We start from the raw sequence: 19,961 nt of genomic DNA on the forward strand, positions 1-19,961 counted from the left end.
GCTGCACTTTGATGTGGCAAAAACCCACAGGCTAATTTTGAAGGTGCCGAGTAGGCAGGATTAAGAACAACTTAAAACCATCTTGTTGTGGTTGAGCAGGTGTCAACTGTCACTGGGTGGAGATCGACACCGCACATTCAGTATGGTAACTGATTATGGTTTCAGACAAGCTTGTTGAACTTAAGCATCTTTTTGTCTCTGTCTTGTACTCAGCAGGTACCACGTGGAGCACAGACAGTTCCACCAGGACCAGTAGCTGGCTGGTTCTGAGGAACCTCACTCCACAGGTACCAATATACAATCAGCTGCTTCCTCTTAACCTTTAAATCAGTACTTCAACCACAAAATGATCAGTTTGTGGTTGATATGATCAACCACAAACTGATCATATCAGTCACTCACATGGTGTTACACTGAATTTGTGAAGAAAACTTTTCTTGCGTGTCTCTGCAGTGAACAAAGAGTCAAAAATAATAATACAATTCTTAATGAATTGGAAAAAAAGGGGGCCGCATATAACAACAGGAAAACTATATCAAAACACCCATATAGAAATTCTCACACAACTCGTGCAGTAAAATCCCAATTCAAGTCTGAAGTACTGAGCATATGACTGGAAACACGGCTCCCTTTCACTTCAATTCATGAAAAATTTTCATGAAGTTTCACTTCAGCTTCGTTCACTGTGGAAGCACCCACGTTTCTTTTACAAATCCAACGTAACACGGGGAAGTAGTGGATAAAAAAATATGATTTTGTGGGTGAAGTATTTCTTTAAACATTAAGGTTTTCACAAGGAATTGACTTTGTCCATCCACTAAAGGCCTGTCTCTGTCTGTGTCCTTGTTTGCGTCCCAGATTGATGGTTCGACTCTGCGTACACTGTGCATGCAACACGGCCCCCTCATCACATTCCACCTCAATCTGACGCAGGGCAACGCTGTGGTGCGCTACAGCTCCAAGGATGAAGCTGCCAAGGCTCAGAAGTCCCTGCACATGTATGTCTCGTGATGAATTGTCTCAGTGTTTGGCTCAGTTGAGTTTAAAGCCTCCACGCCGGCGATAGCCGAGCCTGGAGGCTTTATGTTTTGGGTTGTCGGTCCGTCCGTCCCATTCTTGTGAACGCGATATCTCCAGAACGCCGTAAGGGAATTTCTTCAAATTTAGTACAAACGTCCTCATGGACTCAAGGATGAACTGATTAAATTTTGGTTGTTATAGGTCAAAGGTCAAGGTCACTGTGACCTTGCATCCTTCTCATTCATGTAAACTAAATATTTCGAGAACACCTTGAGGGAATTTCTTCAAATTTTTACATCCTGTTTGTGTCACGGATGAACTGATTAGAAATTGGTGCTCAAAGTTCACTGACTTAGCGTCCCTCTCGTTCTCGTGAACATGTTTGGTACAAACATCCACTTGCACTCAAGGATGAACTGATTCTGGTGGTCAACGGTCACTATGACCTCACAAAACATGTTTTTGGCCATAACTCAAGAATTCATATTCTAATTGTTACAAAATTTCACACAAATGTCTAATATGATACAGTGATGAAGTTTTAAAATTTTATATCCAAAAGATGAACTTCACTGTGACATCATAATGTTTTGTAAAAACGCTATGCTGGCCATTACTCAACATCATATTTTAGAAACAGGAGAGGAGGTATTTGGTCACAGACACAGACATGGATGTAAACAGCAGGTGTAACTTTACTGATGCGGCGAGGCATACAACTGCATGGCGGTAATTCTAGACGTTTTAACCATCACTTATGCATCATTTTCCTCTCACCTCTGTCCAGGTGTGTGCTCGGGAACACCACCATCCTGGCAGAGTTTGCTGGGGAAGAGGAAGTGAACCGTTTCTTTGCACAGGGCCAGTCACTTGGTGGTACAACCAGCTGGCAGGCCACTCCAGGCACCAATCAGACAAGGATGGGTGGAGCCGGGTCTGGAGCCTCCCACCCCATCGGTCACTCCCCACACTGGAACAACAACAACAATGGCAGCAGCAGCAATAGCAGCGGCCTGGGAGCAGGCGGAGCGAAGGCAGGCGGTGAGTTGCTGTGGGGTGGTGTGCAACAGTATTCTAGCCTGTGGGGACCCCCGAGTGGAGAGGAGGGACGGGTCATGGGGAGTCCCACCCCAATCAATACGCTGCTGCCTGGGGACCTGCTGAGTGGGGAGTCCATGTAGGACTAATAAAGCCCAGGCTTAACAAACACCCAACAGCAGCAAAAATCTTGCAAATCATTGTGGAGATAATCAGTGTGGCTGTAACGGTGAAAAGGAGAGACGAGAGGAGGGCGAGGCTACATCCTCGCTGCTCACCCTCGCCAACCTCCTCGGCTCCTTTTTGTTTTTGATGACATTTCAGTTGCAGTTTTGTGAATCTCAGTGAGAGATTTTGGTCACAGTGTTCAGCTTTTACTTTTGGAGACACAGGAAGGCGTCTTTCATTCAACAAAGAAAGAGAACTTTTTACAGAACTTTTGGGAACTCGCCGTGTGAAACATGTCCTTCAAACTGACTTGACGACGAGATCTTTAAACGAATCCCTCTCTGCCTTTTCGGGCAATCATACTGCACCTCAGAGATCCATGAAAAGGCATCATTCCCAAAGGAAAAAACCCTTTCAATCAGAGTGGTTGTTGAACTTTCAGCTGGTCCAGACTCAACATTTGTTTCTCTCAGCACTAATATTAGCCTTAACCTCTTTCCTGCCCTGCTATCCTCACTCACTCTGTACTTGGTGAAGAAGCATACGGACACTTGCACACCCTTATTTCTGAGCCAGTGAAACCCGAGTGGAGAGTACAATGCTGCTGCGGCTCGACGTAAGCAACCACAGCTCACAACTTCAGTGCATTTTTGCAAGCAGATTAAGTTCCCCACACAACGCTCAAAGGGAATGATGCAACTCTGTTCGCCGTGTTCAAGCCATTTATTTTTGTAGTGTTTTTTTCTTCTTCTTCTTAAACCATTGCAAAACAAAGCTAAGAAACGATATTATTCAAATGTGTCTGTCAATCTTACCCGGTGGGGGGAGAGATTTTGGGGGGGGTCGTCGCATGTACAGTAACGGACGACGAAATGCGAAATGAACCACTGCTATTACTATGGAACTGTAAAGACAAACACTTCAATGCACCTCAAATCGTCTGCGGGCAACTCGCAGTTTGGTCTCAGTCTCGGACCCTCTCACTGATGTTGTGGAAAACCTCAAGTCGTAAATGTTTCCTACCGGTGTGTGTTTCCCACCATTTCAAGTGACGTGCAATATAAGCCACAGACTACCGTCCACCCCACCACCACCACCTCTCGCGGAAAGAGAGGAGACTGTAAGGAATGATTGAACTGCAAAAACGCTATCTTCCCTGCACCCACCCCCCCATCACCCCCCATCCTAAAACTGCCACTACTACCCTTCATCTCCCCTTCAAGAGTGTGTGAGCTCAGGAGAGAAGCAAGCTGGTCTTCAACCACCTTTTTGTCCCAAGATACAAGGACGTACACACAAAGCACTTCTTCAGCCAGCCTACTCTCCACACTTATGCCAGTGACGAGTTTCGGGGGAGACGGAGGGACAGGTGTGTGTGTTTCTGTGTGTGTGTGTGTGTCTGTGTGTGTGTGTGTGTGTGCGTGCGTGTGCGTGCGCGCTTGGGGAGAAGGCATCAAACCAAAACGAGAGGAGCCTGTTTTCCTTTTTTACCCTGAAGACCAGTTTTTTTTTTCCTTTTTTGCCCAAATTTGCATCGGTAGGAGGTCTGAGCAAAGATTTGTGAATAGGTGGTCTATCATAGCACTTAGCAAGAGCGTCGCAGCTCGTTATACCCTTAATGCCAACGAATAGAAGACAGGAGAAGCAACACTGGCAAATAAAAACTGAAAAAAAGGACAAAAAAGCAATCTGCTTAGTGGCTTCTCTATATACTTATTTTTTAACTTAATGTGGATGTGAAGATTTTTTTTTTTTCTTTTTCAATCCTTCTTCCCTCAAGTCGGTGGGACCAGGAAGGATGTCAAACATGGTAGCAAAGTGAAGGGAAATACAAAGAAAGAACTAACTCAACTGATGATGGGTGCGGCAGGGAACGACCCCAAAGCACTCACCCTCTTTATCAAAGTAAATATCACTGTTACATTGCATACTTTGAAATCTTTAGCCTTGGTGTCTGGAAAAAAAAAACACAAAAAAAAAAAACGCTCGGCGTGTTTATGTTCTACTGGATCCAGCAGGGAGGATCGCCATCTTCTTCGTCCTTTTTCTTTTTCTTTCTGTTGGCCCTGCCAGCCTGTGTGATAGTGTGGCCACTGAGTGCCTGCCTGCTGCGGAGTGCAGTGCTCTGCAGCAGCCCTCACCTCCCTCTTCGCTCGCCGCCTCCCTGCGGATCCCTACAGACTGGTTTCCCTCCTCTTCCCCCTGGCCTCCAGGCCAAGAGCAGCTCTTTCAGAACTGGCCCACCTGTATTAAATTTACTACTACTGCTGCGCCAGAGTCTGTCCTCAGCAACCTCCAACTCTCTCTTTGTCTCTTCTGCAAGGATCACTTTAGCCAGAGACGGAGGCGTTTGACGTGTTTTATTTTTTTCTCGGTTTCTTATGGAATTGCCAGTGTGCATTTTTATTTGATTGTTGTCATGAAGTTTGCTGATATTGTTGCTGTTATCATTGATGATATAGATAATGATTGTTTTCTGATGATGATTTCATGGCTTTTTAATATTGGTCTTTATGCAGTGTTCAGCTTCTCTCCTGCCCCTCCCACTGCCTCCGAGGCAGAAGCAGTGTGTAGTGTAGAGGCAAGGCCGCGCGACCACACTGTGGATCTCAGTAGAAAAAAAGGCCCGAGTTTTTTGCGTTGTTGGAGTCAGATAGAGGGTATGACGAGTCAAATCAAGCAGGAAGAAAGGTTGTGTAGTGAAAAGGTTCTCCAGGATAGTGAGCCAACTCCTTCTGTCCATCCTGGGGCACCTCCGCTCTACGTTGTCTCATAACACACACATCCTTTAGTGGTGATGGGCCTCACTCACACTGGTGCTTTATGTTTAACTCTGGGAGCACTCAGTTAACACTTAGAACCACCTCAACTGATAACAGCCTTCCATTTCTATGCAAAGACAAGGAGGTGTTTGTTCACAGCCATCTAGAAAATCACAGCCATCCCCCCCTCCACATCTGCCAATCTTCACTTTTATCTCTCAACCTTTACTACCAGGCAGCTTCCCTTGAAACCTCCAGCTGGATTAAATGTAAGGGACACTGACAGAGCCTCACTTCAAGATTTTAGTCTCCCACTGTGTGGACAGAGCTATTAGATGACACTAAATGACCTGCTGGAGGCACTAGTGGTTGGCAGAGTTCTTCGGTCTTGTGCCAACTGATCTGCAAATATCTACTTCCACCTTGCCATATCCTAATTTATCTTATGCGTGATGAGACTTATTTTATTGCTGCAGGGGCGTACACCACGTGCTCCGGCTGTAGGAGGCTTGAGGAGTAGAAGGGCAGGACAGATTTACGGTTTTCACCAACAGTGGGCTGGGAATTGTAGTGGAGAAGCAGGCTACGGCAGGAGGGGGGGTGGTCCCTGTATGTTTCTGTGCACTGTTTATGGGTCACATCGGGTACATCTCTTTAAAAACCAAAAACATCTTTTTCTTTATCATCAAGGTTTTTTTTTTTGTTCTGGGGTTTTTTGCAAAAACTAGAAACTAAAAAAAAGAGTCTGTTTCAGCTGTGCACTCCGAGGCTGAGATGTTCTGTGTCTCTGCAAGCTGCCGCCTTCTCGCCCCGTCATTTAGGGGAAGCTGTATCCGGGGGGTTCATGTTTTTGGACCTCCAACCTGAGGGTCGCGCCAGCATCAAAACAACAGGTCATTTCTGCTCATCTGTCTTTGGGGTCAGGGTCCTAGCAGGGACCTGACGTATCAGCAGAAACAGGGACACAAACCTCAAGTTTGGTACCAAGTCTTAAAACTTTTGGGATTTGCCCTCTTCCAGAGTCGCGTCAGACTCGCATCATTCAACAAAACAATCACTATTGCCTGTGTCGTCTGTTTGTGTGTTTGTTTGTTCCTGAAAACCTGCATTTACTCCACACTGGACTTGAATCAAGTAACTGGCGTCAGAAGTGGGGAGTGGAACGGAGTGGGAGGACGGGTCACTGGGATGGAGGACGAGTCTCAGATGTGCACCTGGATTTTTTTTTAAATTTTTTTTTTTTTTTTTTTGGCGCAGCACCAGCACTGAGAGCCCCGCCCTCCTCCCACACCCCTCGCCTGCACTCTTCTCTTTCTGTCTAGTGTCGGAAACCAGATGTTTTCCCTTTTTTTTTTCTTTAAAAGTCACATAAACTTAAAGGCAACTGGAGCTCAAGCGAAAAATGCTTCTCAATCATGGATCAGACAAGGGTCTGGAGCATGGGCCCCAAAAAAGAGCTGAATTAGCAAATCGCTCTTAAAAAAGAAAAAAAAAAAAGGCCTGGGTTGAATATGCACATTCTAGTTCATATACAATACACAACCAAGAGTACATAATGGGTGTATGTGTGTATGACTAGATCTCTCTGTTTTCCACTTCGCCTAAGCCCCCCTAAACCCCGCCCTGGCTTTGGCCCTTACCCTGTGTATCCTCCTCGACATTATATTTCCCAGAAGACAAGATCATAAACATATCAGAGTAATACAAAATAATGAAAACAAATACTTGAATCAAAAGAAGCGCCAATAATGTAATGTGAACACTTTTTGTAGTGGTTTTTTGTCTCATTCATACACTTCAGAGATTTTTGATAGCATCGGTTCAGAGTGAATCAAATTTGAAATGTTGAAAACAAAGATCGATATAAAGGCAAATTTACATCTGTTGTATTTGAGTGTTTGCACAAGGCTGCTTGTACTGTATGTTGTTTGAATGAATGTTTTAGTGCGTGAGGTGAAAATATGAGAGCTCGTGATTACAGCGGAGGAATTTCCGCCTCGTGTTTTCTTTTTCGATTCAGTATACTTTTGTTGTTTATTTGTTTAATTTTTTTTTTTTTTTTTTTTGGCTTGTCAAAAATATATTCTGATGTTAATTGTTACTAGCCTCTAGCGTTGCACTGAGTGTCGGCCTCACCCCTCATCCAGCTAAACGAACAACATGATACAAGTACTGAGGGGAGACGGGGACAGTTCATGTGTAAATGTTTACTCAAGGACTAAAAATAAGTGTGTTTTTAAAATGTAATGTTTATCTACCTTAGTGGCTTTCATTGTGGAATAATCCAAGAAAGTATGGATCATAATTGAGTATTGCACCATTTTTCGGACTATAAACCTGAAAAAAAAACAAGAAAACTGAAAAAAAATCACATATGTATAAAAAATGCAGCAAAAAAAGTATTTTGCAGACCTGTGGCCATAGATTGGGGTAGAAGGACTTCAGCTCTCCCAAATCTGAGCAACAGAGAGAGTGAAGGACAAGACATCAGACTGAGCCTTGGCTTCTAGGGCTCACTTCAGAGGTGCCTACCTTTTTGGTTTGTTAGCTTTCGTTCTGTTTTCACTTATGTTCGATTCACTCATGTTGTCATTTGTTTTCCTGCAAGGCCACTGACGGTTTACAAACACTTTGTTTTTTTCTGGAGTTCGAAAAAAAAAAAAATCAGCAACACAAAGGAATTAAACTATGGGAATGTTGAAAAGAAAAAAAAAGAAAAAAGGACAAATGCTTCCATTTTTCAGAAAAAGTGCAACACTTCAAAGAATGAAGATTTCTTGTGCTACTTTAAGAACTCTGGGATTGAACAGTGTTGTCTTGTTCTGTTTAACCTTCTTTGTTCTGTGTTAATTTCATGGACTATCTGAAGCCTGTATGTTTTATGTTGATCATATATATTTTTCCTTTATAAAAAAAAAAAAGAAAAAAAAGAAAAGAAAAAAAAGACATAATTGCTCACTATCTTGCACACACACGAAAAAGTGGATCTTGTCTCAGGAAGGCCAGGGTTCCAGAGTACCAACTCCACGCCATTTTAATGTACATTTTTATGATGAGTAAAAAAAAAAAAAAAAGAAAAAAGAAAAAAAAAGGATGATTTAAAAGAAACAATTCTAAGCACTGAAAGTTATGGATTTCAGAAGAAGAGAAAATACCTTTTGTTTCTAAATCCGTAGCAGTTACATAATAACCAAATAATGGACTTTAAATGAAAATGGAGTGCTTTATATATAAATCTATATATTAAAATTGCTTTACATTTAAAAACGAAAAAAGGTCAATGATTTTGATTGTTAAAAAAAGAAAGACAGTGAATAACATGCAAAATGCTGTATGTTGAAATCTTTATTGTGTTTTCTTAATGAGGTCCCGTCCTGACTGAATCAGGAACATTGTGCATTACTCTTTCTTTCCTCTTTCTCTCTCATTCTCCCACAGCGGGTATTATTAATAGATGAATCAGACTTTTGTGGAACATTTTTCACATTTTGGAGGATGTTTGTAAAACATGAGCTGGTTGTAAAGGATCATGAAACTATGCACAAGTGTTTGGGGGGAGGGGGTGGAAGACGGGGATTTTATGGCCTACTTCTAAGTGGCTGACTTATTGCAGGGGTTTTTGGGATCCAATGTGTTTTTGTTTTTATTTTTAAGGGGGTGAGGGAGGGTGGAGAGGTGAGCCCTCCGCCTCCAGCTTCCTTCGCCATGCTGTGTATTCCTAAAACCAATGAGCGTCTCACTCTTTAGCACTGTGGGATTCTAGCCTGTCACCCTCAAGGGTCTTTTTCTCTTTTTTTTTTTTTTTTTTTTTCTGTGGGCGGGGTGGGGGTTATGGGATTAGGGCTGCTTTTTTTTCTTTCTTTTGCCTTTTTTTTTGTTTTTGAAATATTAAGTAAAAATGTCTGTACTGAGATTTAATGAAAAGTCAGTGGCTTGTAATGTTTTATTTTTTTCTCTCTGTATATCTCTTTCTCCTCATAGAATGTGATTGTTAAATGACATGCACCGAAACAAATGTTTTCATGAACTATGGAGCTTCTTTCAAATATTAATAAAATAGCATTTTTTTCTTGGCTGTTAAAAAGGGTTCCCACTTGGTGTTTTTCTCTCTGCCTCACTCCGCTCCACCAAATGGAGATCTTTTTATTTCCTTGATGAGAAGTCACCTTTCACTCTCGTATCATATTTCTGCGGTTGAGCTGGTGTAATTTCCTGTAAATGTTTGCCGCGCCATTAGAGCGGTGCCAGAAGTCACGTCAGGCTCTGAGGGCGAGCTGTGTGGGACAGGCGTAATAGTTGTCCTGTGGTTGTCGGATGTTGGGGTTAGCGTAAATGGGGAAGTTGACTTCCTCCAGGTGTGAGGGGGTCTCTCGGTTATTTTGGGGAATTCCGGCGCTTTGCTGCTTCCTTGTCATTTCCTCATAGATAGGAGCAGGAGGTTGTGGTCTGTGATGATGCCTCACCTTCACCTGTAACACAACATTATTTCTCTTGTTTAGATATGAAGTTATGCTGCATTCATGCGCTCCTCAGATTGCTGCGTTCTCTGAGTTCCTCTTCAGACTTTGGTGTGTTCATGAGCTTGAAATTCATAATGTGGAAACAACATTAACGTTACAAAGATGTGTCGTATTTTATTGCCCAGAGTGATTAAAGTCCCGGTGAAGATTCATGTTGCTATACAAGTACTGCGAACAGTTTGAAGTTTAGGCACGCAAAATGATTTTGTCCCACTTTACAGTCATGTAAAAAGCAGCCGAGTAACTGGAAACAGATATGTTTTGGCATCTTCACTTAAAAATTGACATAATTGCTTGATGAATTGATGCAGATTAGCTTTCTGTCAATGTTTGTGCATGTTTAACAGAGTAATTCGGCTTCAAATCTTATTTCCAAAGAACAGAGACTGTTTCCAGATGAAAAAACACAACTGTAACAAAAGTTCATAATAATTTGTCAACCTCTCTTTTAACTTTATTCCAGATCAAACTTTCTTTTGGTTCAGGAAAAATTTTAAAAAAGTTTGTCTCTTTTAATCAGCAGCCACAAAGCTTGAATGATTATCCTTAAATTAGTGACGAGAGAAAAGGCGAAATGAGAAAAAATAATTTGTGGGCTACAGCATTTAACACCGATTTTGTGAAGTCTGTCATGTTTTCTACTGTTTAAGACTGCAAGATGTTTTTTGAGGCTGTAACAAATTTTTGCTGTTTGAATTTTCGTGTTCGATATTTCATATTGATTTAGAGATTTTTCCCTCTGAGATCTGGCACAATGTCACAGATTTTATGACTCATGCACTAACAATCCCAACAGTAATTATCAGGTCGCTTTTATTATATAAGTTGCATGCAAACCCACTCACTCAAACAGGTGTTTGTCAGGCCTCTTTTAAAGCTGACACATTAATTGGTATTGAACTGAATATGACTGACTTGTATGGCTGTCTGTCACTTTGACTAAAGAGCAGCTGCTGCATCACTCAGAAATACTGCAAAAATGATGTGATGTTAGACAAAAACATCATTTTTGATGTGTGTGTCTGCAGGGAAATCGACATATATGAAGTTAAATCTGTGTCTCTGCTCAGTGAAATATAAATCGAAGTGTAAATACTCACACATCTCTCTGTGGCCAGCCAGCTGAGTGTGAGCAGAAGAAGCCCTGCTGCTGTGAAAATGGTCAGGAGCAGAGGGGAGTAACTGGGAGAGCAGTGGCATGGCCTCCCTGCTCCACAAACACACAGCAATATGCATTAATATCTACACAGAGAGATGACCTTTGATTTAAGTGCAGCAAAGTGTATTAGCTGAACCGCATACCTGTCCCTTCAACCAACAAGAAAACCTTTTGAGCGCTGAGGATGATCTGATCAGAGCTGTTCTCTCTGTAGCTCAGCTCCCACATGTAGAGCCCCGTGTCGCTGTGCCGTAAATGGGACATGGTCACGTTGACCCGCAGGGAGTCCAGACCTCCATAGAGCTGCAGACGCCCGCTGTGCTCTGGGTTGACCCGGAGTTTGCCCCCCTTAGCCATGGACAGCAGGGTTGTCTGGCTCTTGGCGTTGCGGTGGTACAGGTGGAGGCCCGTCAGGCTGCTGAGCTCCTGCTGAGGGGAACAGGTGAGCTCCAGTGACTGGTTCTCCGTCAGCTGCCTGAAGATCAACTCTGCACAGGCTGGAAGAGGAAAAAAATGTGATCAGAAGAATCCAAAAACTGTGAGAATTCTTAATATGTTGCGCTAAAAGGGGTCTGCATTTAACAACAGCACACGATATCAAAACGTCTGTTTGCAAACACTCACACAACTCGTGCAGTATAATCAAAGTCTCATTTTTTCAGTCGTATGCTCAGTAGTTCCCAAACAGATTCTGACGGGGAACTAGATGCAAACTGAAACTCAGCTACGCTCTCTTGAAAGCCAGGCTCCACTGACAAAAACAGCTGCTGGCTCCTTGCTTCCTCAATGAGTAGTTTATTTGTGTTATTGTGTGACTTTGCTGAAATTGAAATAAAGGTTTTAAAGACCGAAATGACACAAAGTAGAAATAGACAAATTGATTGAGACAGTGCTAGACCAGCAACTCCAGTGTTCAGCAAGATAAAATTACTATTTTTTGCTGTTGTTTAATGGGGACCCCTATTACTTCAATTCATGAAGAATTTAATCCGTTTTTGGATTCTTTATTAACTGTGGAAGCATGTGAGAAAAGAAAAAAATGAATGTAATGTAACACCATCATCAGGTTCATATTTGTTGTTTTTTTATTAATATATCCAAACAGACATGAAGTGAAATGCCCTGAAATTTCCTAGTTATTTATGTTCCCATCAGGATGAGTTGTAATTATTCTAGTGATCCTCTGACTTTTGCCTTCAGTGCTTTCAGGCACGCAAGCTCCGCAAAGAAAGCTGGTGGGGCCAAAACCTTTCAGCTGTGACGCAGTGCTTCGTCTTACGACTAAATACAAAACTTACAGCTGTTGGGTGAAGAATTTAAATACAGCCTTATACTTGCTAAACATCTGCATGTTAATATTGTCATTGTGTGCAAGTCAGCAGATGTTTGCCTTCAGCTCTGTGCCTCTGTGCAGCCACACAGAGCTGCACTCATGACTTAAACCAAAGCCCCTGTGGTCTGATATACCGCCCAATAAATGTGAATAAATAACACTGTATATGCTTCAGGCAGGAAAAAAGTTAAAGCCAGGACAGAGAGGTTGCAAAGTTATATTTTTTGTAAGTAAAATGTGAATTTTCTCTTACCGTCAAAGAGCTGAGTGAAAATAACAATGCATGCCAAACTCGTCCTCATGGTCTTTTCAGTTACAAACACACCAAAGCTGATTCATATTGTAGTCCTGCCTGTTTCCTTCAGTCTCTTGTGAGACTTTGTGGACAGCCTCACTGTATTCATTGTTCTTCACCTCAAAGCAGGAAGTGGACCTCAAAGCAAGAAGTGCTGTTAAGAAAATACCGCAGTCTGCCTTGTTTGCACTGAGGGTGTCTGTCTTTAAATATTTGTCACACTTGGGATGTTGAGAATCAGAGTTTAAACCCCTCAACCGCTGCATGCACATCCCTTAAATATACATTTAAAATTCTACACAGCAAGAGAAAAACATTCCCCACAATTATAATATATGCCATGAATTTTAACAGTTAGGTAGTGCTAGTTTTTGCAACAGAGGCAACAACAATAATACCATTTTTGAGATGCCAGGTGGGGGTAGAATTAAAAAGTTGAAAACTTATTGTTTTCCACCTTAACATCCGTTTTTATGCAGAGTTTTGTGACGTAGCCTTATAGTGAACAATTTATGCAAAATGTTTCAGCAATCAGGTTATGAAATTGTCAGATAAGAAAAGAGGATGTAAATGTTAATGCTGTATCACTGGATATGTCTGGTATGCTTGGTTGGTTGTTGACATTCAGTGGTTTTAATAACCACAATAACCAGCAGTTGCTTTTATTTTCTCATTTTAATGCATGCACAGTTCCACAGAAACAAGCTATGAAGCAAATATGTTTGCATGTTTAAATATGAATATAAATATGAGGGGTGAAATCCCTCTAGCTCTGAGTCTCGGAGGGCTGTGAGCTGATTAGTTTGTGATTACACTCAGGTGTGTGCTGCTGCTCTGATGAGGCTGACTGAAGCTTAAAATGTTCCACTGCTCACACTGCTGTGCTTCCTAGTGGTCAGACAGGACGAGCTTTTGCATTTTGAACCAGTTTGCCGTTTGCTGTGACGTTCATGGAGCCTTTGTGTTTTTGGTTAAACCTCCTTCTTGCACTCTGTGTCAGATCATCTTTTGCTTTTCCACCCAAACATTACACAGAGCATGCTTCACTTCAGACACCTCAGATCGCAGGGAGCTCCAAGGCTCCATCTGAGGCACGAGAGCAGGTGAATACAGTCAGGGTGACCTGCCACCCGGACTCATTGGAGATTTTAATCAAAGCTGACATGTTTGGAGTTGGAGCTCTTGTTAATAGTGAAGAGTTGCGCCTTGGAGTGGAGCACAGTGATTACTGTAGAGCTACAGCGTCTTCAGGAGATGAGTACAGAATCATTGTTGGACTTATGGACTGCGGCACCAAACACTGGGTATAGTAATTGCAATTTATTGGCATTTCTTATACATTGTAGCTTCCTGTTCTGAACATACTCTCTTCTCTTCTCTCCACAGATGACGGAGGACTCTTTGGTCTACACAAACCTCCTTATATACTCTCCTGTGGCGTCCCCAGATGGTTTGGTTCGGATGGATGAAGCTGTAATTCCAATTGAGTGCCATTATGAAAGGTCTGCTGCTTTCTTTTCTTTTTCTTTTTTTTCTAAGCTCCTCTTTAAACAGAGTTGCCACACATTGTCGTGAACAAAATTTCAAAACTTTTCCATGACTTTACAAGGACTCAAAATGTCTTACTTGTCCAGTGTTTTTCAAACATAAGATTCAAACACTTTTCAGACATAATTTCAGCAACCTCCATGTGTTCAGTGAACACGTAGGAATTTGAAAAGCTCAGATAAAAAAAATTTAAAATCAAAATGAATACAAAATACAGCAGTTTGAAGTTGTTTGCCCCTTTCTGAAGCCAAAAGTGCCATAAAAAATGGACATACCTGGTGGGCATACATGAAGAGAGACTTCAACAAACATATTAGAGCTACATTACTCACTTTCCAAAACGCTTGTTTTCTGTTTCTCAGGAAGTACAGTTTGTCCAGTTCTTCACTCATGCCCACCTGGATCCCCTTCACGTCGACCCAGGCTGCAGTGGAAACTTTGGAGTTTGATTTAAGAACTATGACAAGTGAGTTATGTTCACTTCTTGATGTTTTTTGTTGTCTTTTTTTGCTTTTACAACTTTTTTTTTCTTTTGCAGATGACTGGCTGTATGAAAGAAGCTCTAACGTGTATTACCTCGGCGAGCCTATCAGCATCGAAGCCTCGGTCAGAGTCGGACACCACATGGGGCTCCGGGTGTTTCTGAGCAGCTGTGTGGCGACACTTACCCCGGACATATACTCTGTGCCCAGATACGTCTTCGTTGAAAACGGGTGAGCACTTTGAAAGCTGCAACTGTATATTGACCCGAAATGTAAAAATCTGCAGAATTTCCCATAGTTTTTGTTTTGTGTTCGACTATTTTGGCTACGGAGGGAGTGGTGTAAAGTCAATTGCCTCAAGTGATGTCACCTGAGTTGTCAGCTGGCCACGCCCCCAGGACAGCGGCTCAGTCTTGCTTTCAATTTTTCGAGTGATCACTTGTGGTAATGCAGCAAAAATATTCCCTGCAGCCCAAAAAGCAGTTCGCCCAAAGACCACCACTATAAAAGACGTCTGGAAAACCTTTGACAGAAAACCTCGAACCACAAACAAGGTTTATTATGACTCTTATGAATTACTGCTACAAGTTTTATGTTATAGCTCTCCTTGAACCGAGAAGATATTTTTAAAAAACGTAACGTTAATTAGCAACATTTTCTCAAACTAATACGTACTTGACATAACTTTTCTCTCCAAAAAATATTTCCTTTTTAAATTAATTGTGTATAATAGTAATAGTAAGAGAATAGAAATACTTTTTCAATCCCTTGAGGGAAATTGTTCTGTTGCAGCAGCAAAGAAGAAAGCAGCGACTGAATGAAATTAAAATGTAATTTCTAGGACACAGAGCTGCTCGAGGCTAATTTAGTTTTATAAGTCAGAGCAGTCGCTACAAAAACAGTGAAGCTAAGATAAAACTTTTGAAGCGTGCAGGATCTTAGCCAAACTTGTAACATCAGTTGTAAAACCTTAATTTTATGAAATTATTATTTTTATTATTAGTCTTTTACAGTCTAGAATTCAAATACTGATTTGGACAATCTAAAGGATGCAGGATGATACATCTACAATAAAATGTGTTTTGTCAGCTCACATTCACATGAACTTACAAGTATAAATGTTCGAATCTGAATTTAATGCCTTTTTTTAAAAACATGGTTTACCTATAATCCATAAAACCATATGAATTCCACAAATACGAGACTGCAAAGACGAGTTGCTGCTACTCTGTTAAGCTTGTTACCGTTCAGCATGAGTAGTCTATAAAAGCTATTTCTGCACTGATTTTATTTTTGGCAGTGCTAAATTTAAGGCGCATACAAAAGTACTGATTTTCCCCTCTTCACAGGTGCTTGGTTGACTCTCAGCTTCCAGGTTCAAGGTCTTACTTCCTATCCAGGTCCCAGGATAGCAAGCTCCACTTAGTCATTGATGCCTTTAGGTTTCACAATGAGGACAGAGGAGAGGTGAGGCTGTTTTTTTGTCTGACTTAATGGGATACTTTGCCGATTTTCAACCAGCTTTATTTAAAAATGCTGGTAGTTTGTGGAAATGAACTGTGATATTCTCCGGTATACCGCCGCCTAGATCTCATTCTAGTCATCCAGCAGATTTTTGCTGCATGTAAGGCTGTTGCAACGAAGGCTGGAAAAAACAAAACACAAAGATTTTTTTTTTACTGTACCTGTTTCTCACCTAAAATATTTTAAGAAACTGATTTTTAGCTCATCATAACTGTAAGTAAGCAATTGTTTGCCAGCCAGCTGCCATTGTCTCCTGTATCAAAACAGCCCAAGCTCATTAAGTTGCCCACCTCTGGTTTAGCACAGTGCGTTCTGGTAGTTGTAGGTTTTCTACCTTTTGAGCAAAGAGGAATGCTCGTCAATATTTGTATTCTTGCTGCATTGACACCCCCCCTTCAGTTATGAATAAATATATCACTGCTGAAAATAACTTAAGTTTTCTTTCCCTTTTTTACAGCTCTACATCACCTGTCACTTGAATGCCGTACCAGTAAATGATGCAGAGGCACCAAATAAGGCATGCACCTTCGTACATGGAAGGCAAGTGAATTCCAGTCTAGTATGTCAAATTACGCAAACAATATGACTTATCGGGAAAATGTGTGTAAATGTTTTCACTGCTTTTCAGATGGAGGTCAGCTGATGGTAACGACTACTTATGTGGACAATGCCAAAGCCAAAATGAAGTTGGGCAAAGCAACGGTAAGCCCAGCAGCCCTGGCAAGTTTGGTCCTCGTGGGTTTGGGAAAGTAAATGAACATGAAGGCTTCTGGAGGAGCGCGCTGAAGACCAATACAGGTGAGATTAGAAACTAGAAATCATGATTAATGGGTATCATCAAATTTAGGCTGGTCTTGGTTGCAGGTGATGTCATGATGAGCAATTCAGTAAATGTTTTAACAATTATATATCTAGCTTCACACATGATTTTGGACTCGATCTCTGTAAAAGCTGTTTCATACGTGGCTATTTGTTAGTGTGGGAAAAGGAGGCAAAAGTGGGTCCAATGATGGTCCTGCAGGGCATGAAGAAAAGTGGGCCTATACCCGTGGAAGAGCTCCCCCCCGTTCTCAATAAAATAAGCAGAACTGCGCTGTACGGCAGCCGCTGGAGAAGTGGTGTAAACGACAGAGTTGGTAAGTGTTAACTCCTTATTAAACCTTTCATTTTCTTTTTCTAGGCCACTATGATTTTTCAATGTACCCAGCAAAGAAAGATCTTAGTTTTGATGAACTTTGCTTTTGTGCAATGATTCATTTATTTAAGATTCATAAATGCTTCTGAAATATTTTATTTTTTACTGTATGACAAAATCTTTTTTTTTCTTCAAATCATAGATCAGAGGGGAGAGGAACTTCCTGATTCCCCATCTACAAAAGACCAGGAGGAAGTTCAGACTTCTGAACAGGAAAAACACATTAAAAGTGAAACAGATCCAAAAGGTAGTGTGATAATACTTCTGATCAAATGTCAGGTCAAAAGTGGCATTGTGTAATTATTTATGTATATTACAGATGGCAATGCTGAGAAAGCTGCTGCACCTCTGGATAAGGTATCCCCTGAGCTCAGCCTGAAGTCAAAGGCAGCAGTGCTGGAGAGTAACGGCACGGCGGCCCTCGATGATGTCAGCCCCTCTGCTCCGTTTACTGTCGACGTGACTAAACTGTCAAATGTAACTGCAACAGAATCTGACCTTTCAGAAATAAACGACCCAAAGAGATAATCAACTAAAACCATGCTTGTTTGCTTTTTTTGTTTTACTACACCTCTTTTGTTTTTGTGGTGTGTAGGTACAAAAGTGTGCAGTAAAAACCTGATGCTTCAGTGGCAGATTAAATCTTCCATCCATCCATTTTCTTCCATTATATCAGTGTTTTGTCTGGGTTTGTTTTGTACCAACAGATGTGAAAACAGTGCCAGTACAAGCAGTGTAGTTTTCCGTAGTGCTAATGTCGATTAGTGCATAATATATTTGATTAGGTTTTTCAAAATCGAATTTAAACGTTACTAAATAATACAGATGTGGATTATCTTCCACACAATATAAACACGCAGCGTGCATTAAGATATTTAATGAGCTGTTCTTTTCACTGTCTCCCAAAAAACGTGGCATAGTTTTCTCAGCTTATGTGATCATTCCTCAAACGTACCTGACTGTAAACATATTACATGTTATTCAGTAATAAATCTGTGCTAACTTTCAAACAGAAAACAGTACAGTACAGTGAGGAGGGAAAGGTAATACTTGTAAAATCTCAATGTTATATTTCAGGTAGGAATCAAATTATTTAAAACAAAGATAAGCTTTTACTTATTTGAAAAGTCTTGCTAAAATACATTGCAGGTCATAAAGCAGAGAAATAATGTGGTTTAGCTATTTCTTTACCAGTAAAAACAGTAAAGCATACACATTATGTTTATGTTTGTAACTAAAATTATTGTCTTTTACATTTACAGCACATCACAACATATGCCTTCAACTGCAAAGCTTCCCAAAAAACAAGAGACAATGCACTGCAGGTCCTGTGGAAACGAAGCCAACATTCAGCAAGTAATAAGCAAAGATTTTATTATAAACAAGTAACATTAAGTGTAACATTAGAAAAAATAACTGTATTTCTATCATTCAATGTTGTAATCTTGTTCTAATGACAGTAAAACAAAAAACAGAAGTAACTATGTAAATGTATTTTTCAGAGTATGTCAGTGACCTGATGGGGCCTCTGTTTGAGGAGGTGTTGGAGGAGCCCTGCAGATACACAGATGAGCTCATTTAAATCCCCATCCCAGAAAACCTCTGTCTCCAGTACCAGAGACCGTCGAAGGAAAAGGTCATTACAAGACATTGCATCTGGCATACAACACAAGACGGGATGACGATCCTCACACGTCCTCCCGGGTATCTCCTACACCAGCAAACTGCAAGCTGCAGCATCCCAGATATCTGTAATATCTGAAAGAGCGAAGACGTCATCGTTGCACAAAATAATTAGTCTTTCTTTTTTCTGTTCTACAGATTTTGCTGAACCCAGTGTGGAAAATCACAGATGAAGACGTGTGACCCGTGAACCATGGTGGGGTCGTGAAATAAAGTAATGTGTTTTGTAGCGCATTACAATTAAGCAGTAATTGATTTGTGGTAATATTACTGCACTTACTACATGCAGTAACATGTTACCACCTGATAGAAAGTGATGATATTTTCTGGGGTGTCCGGTGGCTTTGTGGATAAAGCAGCCATCTCATGTATAAAGGCAGTGACCTTGCTGCAGTTGCCGTGGGTTCGATTGCAGCTTGTGGCCCTTTGCTGCATGTCATCCCCTCTCTCTTCCTCCCCTTTCATGCTATCTGTGTCATGCATTCTGTCCTATCTAGTAAATAGTAAATAAAGGCAAAAATGCAAAAAAAAAGAAAGAGTTGATATTTTCTCTGCATTTTTTTTTCAACTCTCTTACATTTTTTTTTTTTAAAGATTTTTTTTGGCATTTTTACCTTTTTTTTATTAGATAGGACAGAGTGATAGCATGAAAGGGGGAGAGAGAAGGGATGAAATGCAGCAAATTGCCATGAGCTGGAATTGAACCCACAGCTGCTGCAGCAAGGACACTGCCTTCATATGTGGAGTGCCTGCTTTATCCACTGAGCCACTGGACACCCTGATGCTCTCACATTTCTAACGGACTTGTGCAGTTTTTTGGGCGAAAGTGATGCAAAAGTAGTGTTATGCATTTCTTATTACTTCCATTTAAAATGACAGTTACTAGTAATATGTACTGCATTATATTCTGGAAGTTACTTGCGCGACGCTGCTTGTGAAAGTTCAAAAGAACACAACAATTAACCACATTTGTTTATTTCTTTTTTTCTTTTCCAATGTTCTTATGGATACAGTGCACATTATATTGTCAATGCAATAATTTCTTTTTCCTGGTTAAGGGGATTTTCTTGAATTGACATTAGGGATCATGTGTCTGTATAGACAGAGGTAAAAGAATTTTTTTTCCATGTAGTAACACGCAACTTTTACGACAAGAAGAAAAACGTACTCTTCCTCTGTTCCCCTCACACATCCACAGTCTGCTCTGTGGGCTGTGGGTGTTTTGTGGGCATTC

The 19,961-nt window shown here is 41.1% G+C and overlaps 3 protein-coding genes across 6 annotated transcripts in view; 2 read left to right on the top strand and 1 right to left on the bottom strand.

Annotated features, from left to right (window-relative positions):
* The window catches only part of tnrc6c1 (trinucleotide repeat containing adaptor 6C1), a 61,452-nt gene extending 52,672 nt beyond the window's left edge, over positions 1-8,780 (top strand). For 3 of the 4 annotated variants that reach the window (XM_042505434.1, XM_042505436.1, XM_042505435.1), the window contains 3 exons: positions 214-287; positions 859-998; positions 1,808-8,780. In XM_042505434.1, the coding sequence (XP_042361368.1) occupies positions 214-287; positions 859-998; positions 1,808-2,201 (608 nt within the window). In that variant the 3' untranslated portion in view covers positions 2,202-8,780. The remainder of the gene's footprint in view (positions 1-213; positions 288-858; positions 999-1,807) is intronic. The other variant, XM_042505433.1, reaches the window with a different exon arrangement.
* Positions 6,555-12,729, bottom strand: LOC121956978. Its single transcript, XM_042505437.1, has 4 exons — positions 12,254-12,729; positions 10,811-11,164; positions 10,609-10,715; positions 6,555-9,457 (listed from the first exon to the last, which is right to left on the bottom strand). The coding sequence occupies exons 1-4, from the start codon at positions 12,300-12,302 to the stop codon at positions 9,245-9,247; spliced, it is 723 nt and encodes a 240-aa protein (XP_042361371.1). The 5' UTR covers positions 12,303-12,729; the 3' UTR covers positions 6,555-9,244.
* Positions 12,730-13,103: 374 nt separating this feature from the next.
* Positions 13,104-17,582, top strand: LOC121956587 (zona pellucida sperm-binding protein 3-like). The gene is made up of 10 exons (XM_042504876.1): positions 13,104-13,599; positions 13,682-13,797; positions 14,206-14,309; positions 14,382-14,556; positions 15,675-15,792; positions 16,307-16,389; positions 16,478-16,647; positions 16,827-16,985; positions 17,187-17,291; positions 17,364-17,582. The coding sequence occupies exons 1-10, from the start codon at positions 13,246-13,248 to the stop codon at positions 17,570-17,572; spliced, it is 1,593 nt and encodes a 530-aa protein (XP_042360810.1). The 5' UTR covers positions 13,104-13,245; the 3' UTR covers positions 17,573-17,582.
* Positions 17,583-19,961: the final 2,379 nt, after the last annotated feature.

This window comes from Plectropomus leopardus, chromosome 17, assembly GCF_008729295.1.
Source record: "Plectropomus leopardus isolate mb chromosome 17, YSFRI_Pleo_2.0, whole genome shotgun sequence".
Taxonomy (NCBI): Eukaryota; Metazoa; Chordata; class Actinopteri; order Perciformes; family Serranidae; genus Plectropomus; species Plectropomus leopardus.